The sequence below is a fragment of the Porites lutea genome, chromosome 10 (assembly GCF_958299795.1).
Source record: "Porites lutea chromosome 10, jaPorLute2.1, whole genome shotgun sequence".
Taxonomy (NCBI): Eukaryota; Metazoa; Cnidaria; class Anthozoa; order Scleractinia; family Poritidae; genus Porites; species Porites lutea.
Genome location: NC_133210.1, coordinates 19,214,489 through 19,232,480, shown reverse-complemented (window position 1 = coordinate 19,232,480; position 17,992 = coordinate 19,214,489). Strand labels below are relative to the sequence as shown.

General features: G+C 37.4%; 1 protein-coding gene across 1 annotated transcript in view; it reads right to left on the bottom strand.

The window, feature by feature from the left end:
• Positions 1–3,577: 3,577 nt before the first annotated feature.
• The window catches only part of LOC140949633 (uncharacterized), a 38,936-nt gene continuing 24,521 nt past the window's right edge, over positions 3,578–17,992 (bottom strand). The window contains exons 17-26 of the mRNA XM_073398787.1: positions 15,359–15,401; positions 14,674–15,019; positions 13,271–13,381; positions 10,714–10,904; positions 6,936–7,058; positions 6,405–6,478; positions 5,028–5,068; positions 4,827–4,923; positions 3,844–3,943; positions 3,578–3,705 (exon numbers count right to left, since the gene is read on the bottom strand). Of these exons, the coding sequence (XP_073254888.1) occupies positions 3,640–3,705; positions 3,844–3,943; positions 4,827–4,923; positions 5,028–5,068; positions 6,405–6,478; positions 6,936–7,058; positions 10,714–10,904; positions 13,271–13,381; positions 14,674–15,019; positions 15,359–15,401 (1,192 nt within the window). The 3' untranslated portion in view covers positions 3,578–3,639. The remainder of the gene's footprint in view (positions 3,706–3,843; positions 3,944–4,826; positions 4,924–5,027; positions 5,069–6,404; positions 6,479–6,935; positions 7,059–10,713; positions 10,905–13,270; positions 13,382–14,673; positions 15,020–15,358; positions 15,402–17,992) is intronic.

Sequence of the window (17,992 nt, the reverse complement as noted above, 5' to 3'; positions counted from 1 at the left end):
CGTTTGTTGATTTCCTCTTGCCTTACGAGAGTATCAGGGATAGTGTCGGAAAATAAAATTAATGTACCTTGTCCCAGAGCGGAATACTTTACCGCATTCTTAAGGAAAATTACAACCTAGTTAATCTTGTTTTCGATGGTCAATAGCATCCTTAGATAACACTTAAATAGCGTCATCCAACTGTTGTATTGGAATTGAAGACAGGCGGCTTGCCATATTGTTGGAGGAAATGACGGAGAGCGGCCTCAAATAATCATTCGTCCTATAAGGCAGAACAGCTGTAGATTTAATTTCAAGGCTGGGTTCTTTATTAGCTGACTGTTTCTTGGATTTCGCGACATTTACTATACTAACGAATAAGGAAACCTTTAGAGACAACAACAGAGGATAAATTCTCTTTTGCTTATGTGTAATGGTCGTTTTAGTAATAGGCTGTTTCGATCGGCGATTGTAAATACCATGTTAAACTTTTTGCTTTGAGAGTAGTGTGAGTCAAAAGCGTCGTATAGCTACTGGCTATAACGCTGCCAACAATTTTTAGAATCAACATCTACCAGCCGCGAACACGACTCGTTCCACAATAATCACAGACTACCACGGTGGTACTAAGTAATAGTCCAGCCCAGTTAATGAATCGGCACCATTGCCTGATGAAGACCAGCAGCAGGCGGCGGCGAATAAAGGAGCTGTGTCACGAAATATATCAAAATTTGAACATTGGGAACAGTCACCAAATTGAGTGAAACATTAAAATAACTACTCAGAATATTAAAAGAAAATATAAATAACACAGCATATACAATATAGGAGGCACGAATGACGACTGAGACGGAGTGCAATTGTGAATTTTTGAAAACTTGTTATCCTTACAGTTTTTCAAAGATCATTTTTTTGTCTGTTACTTTGATGTAACACGAAGCAGTGTGCCATTTGCAACTAATTTCTTTCCTAAATTCAAGTTCCATTGCGAATAAGGACTTGCAATTGGTAATAGTAACAAAATGATTCTAGACAGTCGTGACACAGCCCTTTTAATGACAAAGTAACTGCATCGTAAAAAAAAAATATAAACGAGCCTATCATGCACACACCAACATCAACGATATCTTTCATTTAGATTTCACTGCTTTGGCTCAAAGGGTGTGAAACCTGAAACCTGACAACAACACTTCTATGCATTTCAAGTGTGGATACTATTTAACAATTATTCCTCGAGCCCGAATGGGCTCTGAGGCCATGAGTGCGAGAGGAATAATTGTTTTAGTAAAATCCAACTAGTTGGTCAAAAATATCGAGAACAAAAAAAATTTTGCTGGTTAAAAGCTAGACGTTAATCCTTTTTTGCCGCCAAAAAGCCCGCGCTTTTCGCTACTAGGGGGCTATAACATATAGCCTTAACAAACAGCTGAAATGTAATTTAATCATTGAGAATCTAAGATGATTGCAAATTCAGATTCGCGTATAAAAACAGGCCGAGATTCTCTTTACAAGGATATGAAGAAAGAGAATATTAATAGAAAGTATTGAGATGCCTTTATTTTAATCACCAATGTTGCACTAATTGTACTACAACTGAATTTATTGTAAGTTACTCAGATTACAAATCGAAATTACATTACATTGTACCTAACAAGGTAATACTATTTTAGTGTAGCTATTGTGATGCAACATTTTATTAACTACTGACTTCCATGGTTTTCAGCTAGCTTATCTGCTTTGTTGTGGCTTACTATTACTTGGCAAACCGAGCTATAAGGAATTAAATATAATGAATACGTGCACGGGTCAGTTGCACAATTGTGGTCATCTTTCGTTAAACTTATTGCTGCGATTCCTTTTTACTTGAAGAAAAAAGCTCAAGAATGAGCGGGTGGTGTTCTACTTGTCTGATAATAGAGCACTGTCTCCCTTTGACTAAATTGAGATGTAAAGATTATTACAAATTTTTCCCGGGAAAGTGAAACTACTGGGCATAGTCTGCTGTTAAACGCTGGTCTAGCTTCTATCCTTAAATCGACAAAAGACAATGAATTAAGAGAATTTGGTTAAAAAATTCTCTAGAAAATTTTAGTAACCAATAACGAACTTAACAAATTAAAAATCAGAAATGATGATCTTTGTACTCAGTTTAAGATTCCTGATTCGCTGGCACATACCTTCGTAGAATGCCCTACGAATGTTAAATTTTATCATGAAATTTTATCATTGTTTCATGTGTCCAATAGTCCTTATATAAATTTGTCTCCCAAGCAAATTTTGTCACAGAACTATTCCCCTGGTCTTATAAAATGATAACCTCAGACGCCTACTAGATGTCCTTGTCCTGTTTATTGAAAAAGTATGTATGAAGTTTCAAAGTTAATGAGATACCTCTTAATTGTACACAGTTTATGAATAATTTAAGGCAACAATGGAACTAGAAAGTTTAGCTTGAACTTATTATTTGTTGGCTTCACACTAGAGCTTTAATTACAATGTAAGTGTACTTGGAACCTACTTCAACTTTACTTGGTGACCACGGAAAAGTTCGTGGTTCAAAGAAGCCGAAGTTCGCGCCAAGTATGGGCCGCACCACATTTGAGACTAGACTTGACCATGTGCACGATGCGCACGTGCAGAGGTTCCAAGATTCTAATGAACGGAGAGATTACTTGGCTTCGCACTAGGAGCTAAGTATGTTTCAAGTAAGCACTTGATTAATTCAAGTGCACTTTGAAATCCTACGCTGCTCTATAGAAAACATGGCTTCACACTTGTTGACGAAGTATATTGTTAAAGCTGTCAACTCTCCGTTCATTAGAATTTTGGAACCGCTGCACTTGCACATCGTGCACATGGTTTCCATTTCTTATTGGTCGAGTGTGTTCTCAAGTGTGGTGTAGCCGATACTTGTCGGCGAACTTCGGCATCCTTGAACTACGAACGTTTCCAAGGTCACCAAGTAAAGTTTATAAGTAGGTACATTTCACTCCTTCACACTCAAAGTAGGTTCCAAGTACACTTACATTATACTTGAAGCTCTAGTGTGAGGCCAAGTATTGACTGCCTTTACTTCAAGTAATATACTTTGTCAACAAGTGTGAAGCCATGTTTTCTGCAGAGCGACATAAGATTTCCAAGTGCACTTGAATCAAGTGCTTACTTGCGACTAACTTCGCTTCTAGTGTCAAACCAACAAATGTCGCTTTAACTCCTCACGTGCAATAGCATTGTTAAAAAATTCAATTAGGTTTATATTATAGTACAAGTTGTAAGGAATACCATTTTCTGAAGATTAATGCAAAAACTGTGGCGTATATATACATTTTTTTATCTTTATCTTTTTCGTTTTTGTAGCATCATAGCAAGACCTATTCAAGTCAATGTTAAGCCAGTGATTTGGAAATCGATTAAAATACTTAATTTTGTCCTTGACACATGCATTATTCTGCTGGAAATCGGGTCTTCAGCTAGTAATGAGAAAATGAGCAATTCTAGGATCACGTTTGTACAAAACAGACTTCCGACGACGTTATCAGTTACCAGCCAATTTTTTCCAAGTTTAATTTGAAACGCGTCGAAGGCTCTTAGATGAATTCGCACTCTAATGTAAAATCGTAAAGTTATGTCCAGTTTAGGTTACTGGTTATGAAAACTCGTTTATGAATCCCAATCGTCGACCACTTCATACAACTCATCTTCGTAAATATCCATGTTGATCAGTTTCTGAAGATAGAAAAATTCAAAAACTAAGTCGGTTATGCGCTATTGAGTGGTCTAAAACAATCAGACAGTTACAAAAGCGAATATGATCCAGTCGAAGCGCGATAAATTCCATCATGAGTAATAGATATCCTAGTTTACCGTATGCTGATTTTCCATGTCCTTCAGTTGCGTTCTTAAAGCATCAAATGACGGCCTATCTTCCGATTCTTTTTTCCAACAGTTCATCATAATTTGATACCTGAAAAATATAAGAACTTCCAATCTTAATTCTCCGAAAGACCATGATCAAATTGGGCACCTTGAGGTAGCGGTAGATTGGGCGAGCTGTTAAGTGTACCAAAAATAGATGGGTTATGCTATATTCACACCTAATGAAGGGGTGGATCATGATATTACAAGCTTCGGACATCGACCTTGTGCCAAATACCAACGCTTCCTGAAAGCCCTGTGACAAAGAAAGGTCTTCAGGAAGTTCGTCCGATCTCCAGGGCTCATGCAAGTTCCTCTAAAGATGGTTAAATATTAACCCAGAGTTTGGCAAAGTTTCCTCTTCCAAGAATATGCGACCGGAGCTTATGATAACACAAAATGACACAAAATGATACTCTAACAGTCTATAGGAAAATAAATAGGAATTGTCGATTGAAAGCTATTATCCCGCTACGTAATAGGCCTTTCGAGTACCGGGCCTAGGGCAATTTCAGTGTTGCCCTAGCTAGGACAATTATATAGAGGATGTTATGTGTTGCCGTGGTCAAATGTTTGTGTGGTCTATTACTGGAGGGAAAAATTTATTCACCATTAAAAGTGGGCAAGGATGTATAAAATAGTTCATCAGCTTAACAACCTTGTATACAGGAGATTTTTTGAGAGCATTACATTTTTGTGGCAGTAAGGAAACGATAAAAAAGGGTTAATGGGAACAATACTGCGACAGAGCTTGACTGATCTAGTCGCTTAGTTCACTACCCTCACGCAATATTTCACTATCATATAAAGGGTTGTGCTTTATCGTACTAAAAAAGAAATGCATGGTTAATGAATTCAATAGAAAGCAATTTTCTATTTACATACAGGAAAATGCAGAAAATAAAATCGTTCTACTTAAATTTTTTATGTACAATTTCTCATCCACGTGCTGTGGTTTAGGCATCCTGTATCCCTGACGAAGCAAAGGAGCAAGGTCCTTGCCACGCTTCCTTGGATAGGGCGAACCACCTAAAAACACGGTTAGAAAGTATATTATTGATTGTCTATTTTCGTTTTCCAGTCCCGATATGCGACAAGTTAAAAGCCACCTACAAGTTTTATGGCATTCATACCTACTGTAAAAATCTCGTATAGAACAATTCCATAACTCCATCTAATTAAAAACGAGAAAAATGATATAAATCAGAACGCTAATTATGGTAAAAATCAAAAAAATAGTAGAATTGTAACATAGCATTTTTCTGGTCTGAAACGTAAATAAATAGTTTACGGTCTCGGTAAAGGAAAACGAGGTGCCCACAGAAAAAAATTCTAGTCGCGCGAGCATTTTCGCTACAAAGGCAAGTTATATATCAAATTAAAGCTAAAAGACTAAATTACCTTATAAAAGATTTTATTTTATCGAATTTCAAAAGGCGCTTAAGTTCTTTGCTCTCGAACTCAGAGGTTTCGAGTTTACTGCTGAAGCTCCAGCCCTTTCGCGTCGTTAAATATTCACTTCCTTTTTACTACATCTGATTGACAGATAAAAGACCTAAAAAGGGCTGTGAGGAAATTTGCATATGTCTCGTATTAGCGGAATTATTGCATTTCAAAAACTAAAAAGTCGAATCTTGAGCGCGATTTACGCAAAGAAACTGACATAAAAATGAGTTACAAAGGGAAATCGGAAAAGGATAAATAACATTTCCAATCATACAAGATCATTTTACGATTTACACTGTTTATGTAACATTTTGATTAAGGTTTGTAACCCTTCCCCGTATAGGAAAACGTTTTTTGTGACGTCATTGACAAAGCAACGTCACGTGTTATTTAAAATCGTGTCTCACGTGTTTTTTCGTTGAACAAAATATGAATATTTAATTAGGTATAGTCATGCTTCAAGTGGCCTGAGTAGGTCTATTAAGGCTCTAGGATAACACTTACTTAATGTAACTGATTAAAAACACTTGAATGCCCGGGAAATTTGAAGTCAATCAATAATCGCGTAATGTAAAGTTTTGTCATTATTTTGTTAGGGAATTTTGTCCTTTCATATAATAATTTATTACCTGTACTTCAGTACAAAACTTTCTAAAATTTATCTGCTCGACTTCAATTTTCTTTATTTCAAAACTAGAGCTCGTATAGTTTTATATTTTTGGTGAAATCTTTGCCATTTTTGTTATAGAACATCATTATCGCTTAAGAGAAATCTTTGATAATCTATAACCTTTCTATATAGCTATTTATTAAGTGTTGCAAATGAACTAAGAATTATTAATAAACCAATCCAGCGAGGTTTTACCTCCGTTCGTTTGTTAATAGACCGTACATATACGTGCATACACACATGCTAAAAAATCAAAGTATCGAATACACACAGAAAACCTTAAACAACGGATTTCTTAGGAGCCTTATAGCCTCCAGATGATCACCAAATTTTGGCAGCTTATTTTTCAAAAAAAGAATTCTACTTTGGTATAAAGAATATTAATTTTACGTACACATCGCTTTTAATTGTATATCTTCGATTGTGCAGAGCCTCATAAGCTGTCCATTTTAACGGCAGCGGACGACTCTAGAAATTTAAAAAAAAGGGGGTTAAATATTGGTTAAAAGATAAAGCATCACAAAATTTCTGTTTTCAATTTGGTTGATTCTTCGTAATGTGGCTATGGTACTTGAAAACTTCAAAGAAACGTTGTCGATTGCTATAAGAAGCATCACTTACGTTTCCCTGTTTACTCAGGGCTGACCATTAAGACATTTTGTAAAGGGTTTTCTAAGGAAATCTTACACATATATCGTTCACGGATTCCATTTTTAGACACAACACTTTTTTTCAATTCCCTGCGGCGGGGAAAACAGGCCTCTGCTAGCAGGGATGTTTAACTATCATTTTTCAGAGACGTTTAAAATTATACTATAATCACAGCTCTTAAAAAATGTACTAAATCACTGTGCCAGGCAACGTAGTAGAAATTCAGAGCCTAAATCGAAGCACGTTAATTGTCAAATGTTCCCACACAACTTACCTTTGTTTTCCTCCTATAAATATCTTCGCCATATAAGTCTATGGCCATTCCAAAGTCAGTCACTTTGCAAGTTTCTCCTTCTCCAACCAGCACATTTCGAGCTGCGAGATCTCGGTGAATGATCTTTAATTACAAAACATGTAGCCAAAGTGTGAAAAAATATAAATTACTCTATGTACATTATATAGCCTGGTTTCCATACAATCTGTAACGGTCGAGGAGAAGCTTTCTGTGTCGGACATATCTCAGGGAAACACCATGGACATTTTTTCGACTGCAGTTCGTACACAAACTCGTGCTCGATATTAAGTGAAAATTCGGGTACACCGTTTTGTGATCCGGTACTAATTTACGGAGGGTCTAGTGTTTGAAAGAACCACACGAAGTCATTTTGGCGCTTCACTTCTTCTGTCAATTCTGCGGGTTTTTGCCTCATCGAGTTTCGCCCACGCAGCAATCTGCAATTGTTGCAAGTTTTTTGTTGATTAAATCGATCAGATCTTGAAAAGATATCATTAGAGTTTCCTTTTCTACAGTTTGTCTCGTTTCGTAGTACGTACCTTAGAACAAACAACCCTGAATCGAAGTCAACAGTGAACGGCACCTTACAAGACAAATGACTCATTGACGAACTCAAGCAAAACTAACAAGGAGAGAAATGATCGGACAAACGGCAACTGGACTAACAATTAATAAAATTCCTATTGTAACCGTGACAAAAGGGGCATCAAAACTCGCCAATTACACTTAGAGTCTTCGTAGCGGAGCCTCCGCGCGCGAAGCGCGCGCATCGGAGCACCATGGGTAATAAAATTTGGAAAACCATCCATCCGAGAAAATTTGGTTATGACGTCACCGTACGTCCGTCCGTACGGACTTTCCGGGTAGGGGTAAGTAGAAACAAATCCCTCCCCTCTCCCTAGAGACAGAAACATCTGTTACCGAGATTTGCTACAAAAGCGTGAATTTATTCTTTAAAGAACTCATAAACATTGAAGTAATACTTTTTCTAATCATGAACTGTTTCCCTGAAATAAGTCATTATTTTAACCTACATGACAGCTCCCTTGGCCGTCATGTAAATGACGCGTCACGCAAAAGCTTAGAAATTCAAGCGTACTCTATCACAAAACCAAGAACCTTTTTGAAGCGAAAATTTGTATGAAACTTATTTTTCTGCTCCTCTAATACATCATGAAAGTAAAATCTCGGTAGGATCGATAGTTTTGTAGTTTGGATTTTAGTGACGTCATGTGGAAACCAGCAATTGTTTCAAAAGCCTTTAGAAATGATGGACAAGTCAGAACCTGTCAACTGACCAAGTGTTTGGTGGATTTTAGCGGCTGACCATTTGACTTTTGAGGGGGTTATGGGTGATTTCAGGAAAACTGTCCTGCAGCCTGATTTCGAGAGGAAAAAGCATGTAAATAAATCGCTCATGGCATATAATGCTGAAAATAAAAATCTTACACCGTTATATGTCGAATGGTCATGTCAACCATTTAGGGGGTGAGGGAAGAAACGGATTTGACACCTTTGTAAATGTCATCCATCAACAAAATGGCTGGCGCGCGTTCTTGATGTTGTGGTTTTCAAGACTAAAGTTTTGCATTTCAAGATTGAAAATACGCCGATAAAAGATATAAATGGAAAGAGAAAGTTCAAAAGAATGCTCAGTTTCCTTTTTGTGGACAAACGAAAGCTTTTCGCTATGAAATTGTCTTTCGAAGAATTCAACCTTGTTTTCTATACGGCGGATCGGAGCACTTGGCTTGTTTTGAACCAACCAAGGCAGCGAGGTTTCTGACGACACTTGAGGTACATTCCGTACGCTATGATCAAAGAAAAGTACGTCTTTAAAAAGGAATTTTTTTCTACATTTTGACATCGGCGTGAAAGAAAAACCACAAAATGTGCATTTGAAATTGATTTTTTTACCATGTGCTCGATTTAACTTGCGTGAACACAACGATTTAATTTGTCTTACGTGATTTGCTTTTAAGGATTAACTTATGGTTTTTTTAACAAAAAATTTCAAAAAATTAAGTTATTTATCTCGCATTGTTCATTCATAACATTAGTTCAAAAAACGACCATGAGACTACAGATCGTGAGATTTTTCGTAACATTCAGACGGGCCTTTTCTTGAATTAAAACTGAAGGGTTGTTTTTGTACATGTTCCACATTGAATTGCTATTCATTTTCTCATTCGTTACTTGCCATTCAAGAACTTTGCAGCGTGTAGAATTCAAGAATTTCTTCAGTTTTGCAGTGTGCAGTGTGCTTCTCTTTTTCCATAACTTGTGCCCTGAATACACCTGAATACCGCTTGAATTAAGTTTACTGCGTTTGTTTTCAGTTGTTTCTTTATGGCTTTATATTCTCACTGAAAAAAGTGAGCTTATCCAAAAAAGGAAAGAATTCTCCTCTATTCTAAAACAGACTGACTCGCCGGCTTTTCGAGCCCGTGTTTGTCCTTTTTTTTTATAAAAAAAGTTGTAAGTTGCTGTATTAACGTTTATATTTGTAGTGAAAGACTGATTATTGTTATTAGTAGCGAAAAAGGTTATCGTTTGCTTTCCTGTGTCTGTCCTCAGAGAAAATATTATACACCTCACGGTAATTTTTTTTTCAGTTATTGTGAGGTATAAATGTAAAGGCTACACAGAACTGTTCGTCTGGGCCCGTTTAAAATAAGAAAAGAAAAGAAAAGAAAATATAATGTGCTTACGGGAAGACAAAAGTCTTTAAGTCGAACTGATTTTTCTTTTAGGTCTTCCCTTAAACACAGAAACACCAACGCTAGAAATGGTAACCTGTAAATTGCTGCTACTTAAGAGACCTACAATTTAGCATTTTTTTCAATTCAGGTTTGTTTGCGGGATATTTTTTCTTAATCATTTAGTCCCTCCCTCTATAGGTGTCTGATGCCGAAGGTTCTTAGGGATGTGAAGAGTTCTATTTTTTTTTTCTGGCTTAGAGTTCATGTTTTTACTTCAATTTGATTGCTTTTACAATAAGTATAGAAACGGAGGCTTCGCTTTTAGCCCTGGCTAAATCTATATATTAGCCAATAACTGACAGACAAACAATATCACAACTTCATTCACCAATTAGGTCATTAACCTTATTTCAATACTATCAATTGACGTGATACCATTCACTTTGATTCTGAAGGTGACTACCGCACAGGTGGTCGAAATGTCAGTCAGCACTAGACTCACCCAGAAGATCATATTCCAGTTACTTATATTTGTTTTTATTAACCTCTCCAAGACTACAAAGTAAGTAATACTACAATGACCGTAGAATGAAACATTCAGTGGTTTAAACTAAGGAGAAAATTCATGCAAGTAAGTTAGTGGAAGAAGATTCAGTTGAATAAGACCATCTCTATAAGTCTCTTGGCAGTAAAACGAAGGGTTAGTAATGGTAAAAGGACTGAGTGGGGTACAATTCAGGTAGTAACTGGGCGTGTAATTTCGCGCAAGGCCAATTTGAAATTATAAGCTGGAAAGCCTGCCTATACAGAAGCCATCATTTTTCATTGATTCTGATTGGTTATCATGAACTATGTAATTAAATTTCATTAGCTAGATTCGGTTAAATTTCATTGGTTGTTTACTGTCCCATTTGACCTGTCCGATTACAAGCCCCTGGAAGTCGGAGAGGTCAAATCGGACAGATTCCAGCATTTTGTTATTGACACAATTAAGGACATATTTGGTGCCCAAGTGCTTAATCCGCTTCATCTTGTAAGTTGTTTAAGATCCTTACCGATCGTGATGAAAGATAACTCATTCCGTCGGCAATTTGCCAAGCAAATTTCATCGGTTGCTGTGACGTCAGATTTGTTTGTGGCTTGATGTCTGGGTCATTGTAATAAGTGTCATTTAATCCACGGCTCTTTCTCAGGTAACCCAGGAGATCGCCATAAGGGACATATTCGATCAATACCAACAGTGGTTCTGCAAAATTAAAATTAGAAAATAGCCCTTTATTCAGAGGACCGTAGTCTTTTTTCTTAGTAGCAAAAGTATTGTTCGAAACAAAGCGAGCAAAGAAATATAGGGAGTCTTTTAAAAGGCTGCGGGGAACACGTCACCGCTCTATGAATAAATTCATAAGACAAAATTTTGCTTGTGTTGCATCTTTTGAAACGCTTATGTCTCGGCTAGAGACAATTTAGATAAAATTTTGCAAATACATTTTGAAATGATGGAAGATTAGGAGGGTGGTTTTCTATTTGGTAGATCGTTCTTTACAGTGATCCTTTAAAGCCACAGTTGTACTAAATCAGTTAGGAGATCGTGATTTTCTGTCCAGGTTTGCTCAAAAAGAAGACAGAAAAAGAAGACAGAACTCTGTAATTTTATTAGTAAATGATCGGTCAAAACCTCTAGTGTGTTATGTATTGAGCAGATTTTGAAAATTAAAAATGGCCAGCAAGATATAATCGTTTACATGAGCAAAAACTGTCATCGCTGAAGTTAACGCCTTACCTATGATCTTTTTATAAAAGCGCTCTTTTTGGATTCCGCTCAATAAACAACAGTCTACCATTAAGTTTATCCATCTGCAGCGCCAGTTGGTGAATGTTTGTATCTGGGATGAATTCTTGGACAGAACATTGTCCGAATAGCCAAATTTTGAGACTCCTGAAAGTGTCCGGACTAAAGCACGAGGTCCAAGCAATATATGTAATTGTAATGGTAAATATGATAAATAACATTCCACGCTTTCATTTTGTTTTTAGCTGCAGTGTTTTCAAGGATTTTGAGGCGGAAAAAAAAGCGTACAAAGATTCTTGGTATTAAATGTGGTTGAAATTTCTGAAGATTCGCTTTTATTCATTTTCATAGGCATGGGTCGCACTTGGCAAATTTCTGGAAGAATTTGTTTACCTTGCGGTAAAAATCTGTCATCGGGACACATTGCCAAGTGCGACCCCAAGTTTTCAATTTGGAAAAAACTTTGAAAATCGCAAAAAACATCAAAGACGCCGTATTGCTTGGGTGGGGCAGGCAGATTTTCGAAAACTTGAGCTAAACAATAGGAATCACGGCGGTAAGTGTCAGCACTTGTCAGCGAAACGTGACCAATTTGAAACACGATCAATTTGAATCAATCGTTGAAATTTTCTGACCTTCGCGCTTTCGTTGTGGACGGACGAGGCTACCACTACTTTTCGCCATTTTAACGTTTTTGCGAAAACTTTCTACGGGCGAGCAATTCATAAGCTTGTAATCCTTCGCTATTTCAACGTTTTTACGGGAACTCTCTACAGGCGACACAATTATAGTCTACCCAGGCAAGTACCGTCACAGGTTTGTTATTCTCCGAGCTAAATGCAGTCTTTTGCAGCCAAGCACTTTATTTTCTATATTTCTCCCATCCTCCTGAAACTAGGAAAGGAGGAAAACGATCCTACGCCAAATGATCGGACTACGAAGAGATAATGTTCTCTGGTATCTGACCTACTTTAGTTCTTAATGTGTCAAAACAACGACAATTAACTCCCACTAGTAAATACTAGTGCGACCCTCCTCGATTTGACTAAAAGTTTTCTTTTCCGGTTGCGGTTTCGAATTTTCGTGGTTTTTTAGCCGGCAAAGATGAAAACTTTTCCCAAGTGCGACCTATGCCATATTATTAAAAATCAGTGAAACAAGGTTTCATTCGCAGCCCGTTTATTACTTTTGAATAAACACTTTGTTCGCAATCTGCGTGCCTCACGTGCACGTGAACACTTCAAATCATGCGCTCATCTTTTATCCAGTTAAAAATATGTCGAAAGCCTGTCGATATCAGTTGTTATACTTCTTGCATACGCTTTAGATAAATACATAACAATGAGCCCAAGGTGTCCCCCGTGACCTTAATGCATGGGGTGACATGTAACCAATAGCTTAGTGATAGGCTAAGAAAAGTGTTAATTTTTAACCTCTAGTCATAAAAACGTTAGCCACAATTAGTTGTTAGCCTCAGGCTTTTTCATAAGGAGAGTTTCAACATCTTTAGTTTGGCCGAATTCAGTTGTCTTCTTTTGTGGATGATGGACCCTATCTCAGCCTTCTTTTTCTTTAGAGGAATAACCAATGAAACTTGATAATTAATTTTAACAATTGGTTAATTATTGACAATTGCTTTTTCTTCTTTCAGGCGTCTATAAGCCGTAACGTTGAGAAATAAACCGTTAGCAGTATAGAAAGCCAAACTATTTTAAACCGTTAATTGTAAACGCCTCCACACCATCGAGCCCCTTAATAAAGTTCCATGTGGTATCCCGATTTAGTAAGTACGTTTATTACAGCTGGATTAATACATGCAGTACCCGTTTCAGTGACACATCCTAAAAGGCTGATGACATGCTTGTGAGGCTCAAGTGACTTCATTATCTCTAGTTCCTTTTCCAAGTCCTCTTTATCAGACTCGAGAGCTTCAGCTAAACAAGGAAAATATATTAGTAAGGATACAGTCAAGTATATGATGACAATCATGGCTACTCAGGGAAGCCTGTTGCTGTTTTAAATATAGGTGCAGTAAACGGCGCAGTGATCAATGCATGGAGAACTTTGTTTTATAACATTTTCCGAGAAATTCTTCAGCAATCATTTAGCAATAATGTGAACAATTTTCCTAACACTAAATTCTAAATCAAAGTCCGCTTAATGGAACCCACTTTTCCTAAAGAATAGCGTCCAGGGAAAAATTTTGCCCACAGCTAGCAATTCCTTTTGGATTAAACTTAAAGTTGCTTTGGAATTTTCAAAACGTATATTGCTCTGATGCAAAAAAAATCCACGAACTCGTTTTTTTGGGGTCAATATTTCTCAGTGTCTTTTTATAATGTCTGAAAACCAAGCTGATTGACACCGTTCGATGTTCTCGAATATTCAGCAGTTTTGGCTCATAGTTATTCTCATAGTTTACACAGGTGTTACAGTATATATAAGTATTGCTTCTTGCTGTCGAGAGTCGCTTCAAACTTCAAATTGGGTCCTGGGATTCTAACCTACTCTATATCAGAGTCAGATGAAACGAACCTGAGAGACAGTTCTACTATTAATACAAATCGACAAAAAAAAACAAACAAACAAAAAACAACTCAAGTGGAACCTCTAGCCGCAGATGTGTTGTTTCAGTTCAAAGTTTTAATCGACGTCATTTCAATGTTCGATAAGAAAACAGACCATGGAAAATTGTTGTCGATTTTTAGACCTTAGCAGGGAGCAGGCGTCAATGGTCCATTCGTCGAAACTGAACAATGTTGCATATTTTCACATTATCATAATGCTACAAAAATGCCACGATTATGTTACCCCCGTAATTTTTTGTTGACACGGTACAATGTCTCACGACGTCTTTTTCTTTTTTAATGGCAAATGAAAAAATGAATTGGAAAACTGTGCTGATCAGGCCTCATTATTGAACACACTTATTTGGTATTCGCGGGTGGGATCCTGTTCATTTACATCCCCTTGACCCCTCATCAAGGTGCAAGCTTCAAAACAGTACAATATTGCACCAGGCAACTACAATAGAATGCAGTCACTGTTAATTGCATCAGCCTATTAATGAATCAATACTTAGACCAACCATAGAAAAAGAGATATTATAAATCCATAGCTTTATGGTTAACAATGGGTTAAAATAAGTGTTAAAAAATTAAAAGAATGTAATAACATGTAGGTAAGAACTTTAGTAAGATGGGACATGGTATATGGAATTCCTTACGTTTGAGCATTTTAACAGCAACTGTAGTCTGTCCAGGCCTGCTTGGAAGATCCGTTGCAGTTCCCTTGGCTACCTGACCAAAAGCACCCTTTCCGATAACCTTCTCTACATTCACCTGACTTCTTGCAACTTCCCAAGAACAAGTTGATTGATGAAGAATTGTGTAATCAGCATATTCTGGTGGATTTTGCATTTGGGGGTCACGTCTGCTCATTTGGTGTGTGGAGCTGTATCTATTTCGACTTATATTTTGTAGCTCCATATTTATGGGCGAAGGTTCAGATACAGAAAATTCCTGTCCGACGTTGTTAGTTGGACGATCTGTGTTGTCTCTTCCTATCTCATTCTGTGGAGAAGAAGTTGGAAGTTTGTAGGATGGAAATGTCAGTATTAAACTTTATGCAAAGATCCCATAAGTCATATATCAATCTATCCTCAAGTAAGCTTGCAAGAACTCCTCTCTCTAATACAACGGTGAGGGACGCCGATTTTCTTGTGTGTCCAAGAGTTAATTCTCATTGCATACACACGACTTTTTAGCTCTCTTCTTTGCGTGATCCATTAAGAAGGCTTAAAAGGAGGAGTTAAGTTGGAGAAAAAGATATAGGATCCAAGTTGCTGATAACAGGCAACTTGACATCTGTAAATCAAACCCACATTCTAGCCAAACGATATAATTACTCACGTAATAGCTTTCTCTATGATCAGAATGCTCCTCATATGTCATTCTACATATAAAAGGGAGACGAAGAAAAACAGTCCTTTTTTACCCTTTCACTAAATTTGGATCATAACGTCTACTGTTTTAAACAAAGTTTCGTTTTGTAGTAAGCCTATATGTAAAAATTCCATTCGACACTTTGGAAACCAGAAGGGAAACTGGGCCCAGTTAACTTTCTGGCGATAAACTATTGCGGGATGCATTGTGGTTGCAGTTCCCTTCTCGTTTCTAAAGTGGCGAATTCCTACTCTCTGGAAATACGGTTATCGAAAATTTGGTTGCCGGTCTTATAATTAACAATTAATGAATGAGGCTGAGTATCTTATGAAGCTAAGAGTTATGGAGATCGAGGAAGGTGATAACACCCTACGAGATCTCCATAATTCTTCATACGATACGAAAGCCGAATTCAATAATTGTTTTATTATTCATTCAAAATAATCCCTAGTTTAAGAACATAGCTAAAACATGCTTACCTCCATCGACGTTAAGGTCATCTTCGATAGTGCCCGTTTTGGGTTGTTCAGTACCGCAAATATTCTCCAAATAGCAGATGTCGCCCTTCGAGTTGTCTTCTTGCTGTTGTTGCCACGTTTTTAGCTATTATTTCGCCTAGTTCTTACTCTTGAAACGAGTGAAATGTCCGCCATTTTTGTTTTACAACCAAAACAACTCAACCTTGTCCCCAGGTCCTCTCCGTTAACGGTACATTAACCTGCAAGGAAGCTGCACTTTTGACGTCATCGGTAGATTTATCGCAAAATTCTTCCAAATTTGGTCATCAGTAGCTGGTTATGGTAAATTATGCGTGTGCTTTTAGCCAAACAGAATCGGGGAAATATTTTGAATAAATAATAATGATATATAGCTTATTCAATTTACGACTCAGTTCATGAGCAACATAATGCAATTTGCTTTCCCCACAAAAATAAAGCATAAGCTTTGTTTTCAATTTCTCTTGGGATTAACAGTCATCCCTTGAGAAATTAGGCTTGTAACTGCTGAGTATACTCAAATCTCAACAAGTTTCAGGGGTTAAACGGTGTGAAGCAATAGATGATTCGAATTCCACGTGATAGATTTAAAGCAGTTTTAACGATAGATCCTCATAGTTCATTACAACAGCGTTTGCGTGTATAACAATTCAATGTAGTAGCGATGTTAGTTGCTACGTAGTCGTTTTTGGTAGTAGTACACGTACAATGAGGGACAAAAGTGTTGGCACACTTCCGTAAAATGGCCCCTTTTTGCATAGTGGATATACTTATCCCATTCCCCTGTCTACCCCAACCCCTTCCCCCCCAAAATCAATGTTGAATTTTGGACCCTCAAGTCTTTTTTTTACTTCAGAATTTACCTTCACTTTTCCGTAGTTTCGATATTGAACGCAGTGACGGCCGCTCCGCACTAACGCTCCATATTTCCGTGGCCGGCCAGTGACTATCCCCACTACGTGTCAATCCTTACCCTACCCGTGATTGTTTGCGCCTTAACCATCGGATAAAGTGAAGAACGAGAAATATTCACTTTATTAAAAACATTTTCAGTACGCGTACCCTTGAAATTCATCAAAAGTTGTACATGTGCGCGAGTTTCAGCGTTAGTTTTTAGCTTGTAAACCATATCGACGTTAATTCTGGATATCGCAGCCCTTTTATTACGTCATCACGTAATTCCAATTGGCCCTATAATTCGGTCGTGAATAAGTCAATGTCACCCCCACCACCAATAACATAATTATGTCTTTGATTTCTTTAATTTCAGTTAAAATCAGTGTCATGCACGGCTCAACTTGTGTGCAGTAGCACAATTTTGCATTCAGACTGTCTGAAATATGTATCTGTGTTTTCCGGCTAGATTTTTGACGCTGCTGAATTTTTGTGCGATGACGTTACTCTATGGGCCAAATTGTTTTTTTTAGAAACAACAATTTGTAAAGTTTCGTCCTGATTTGTAGCATACGTAGAGTAAAATGTACGAAGCGTATGTCATCACTTAATCTTGTACTTCCGCGCGCGTTCCTGATACCCTGTGGGGTCGAGAGGAAATCATTTGTGTTATGATCAATGCCGTTGCAGCGGATGTAATGTTTTCACAAGTATTATCAATAGTGGAAAAAGGATGGAAACACTAAGGTGCAATGGAAATTGTTCTGGTAAATGATTAACTTAAGCGAATGAAGTACTGCAGAGTAACTGAGGGGACATGCATTATTTTTGACATTGACTTGTGCCATTAGTGAAAGGACGTGAACAATATACAGGTTATGAACCTCATAAATGATGGGCCAGCCGTTTGTGCTATGTCCTATATATAGATGTGTGTTTTTTTGGAGACCTTTTCAAACCTAAGTGATCCAAACCTTTAGCGTAGGTAGGCGTCGAACAGGTTAGACCAGGTTTTGGAATGTACTTTTGTAATGATTTTAGATGAGCGCCTGCCATTTATTCAGTGGCATAATTTTTTTATTGATGTTGGATGGACAACTATTTCATTTCCCAGCTCGTAAATCACAGAATACCAAAGAAATTGTTTTCAAGATAGACACACCAGTTTGCGTCATCGCCAAAACAGCAATTACTTTTGCCCAGAAGTTCA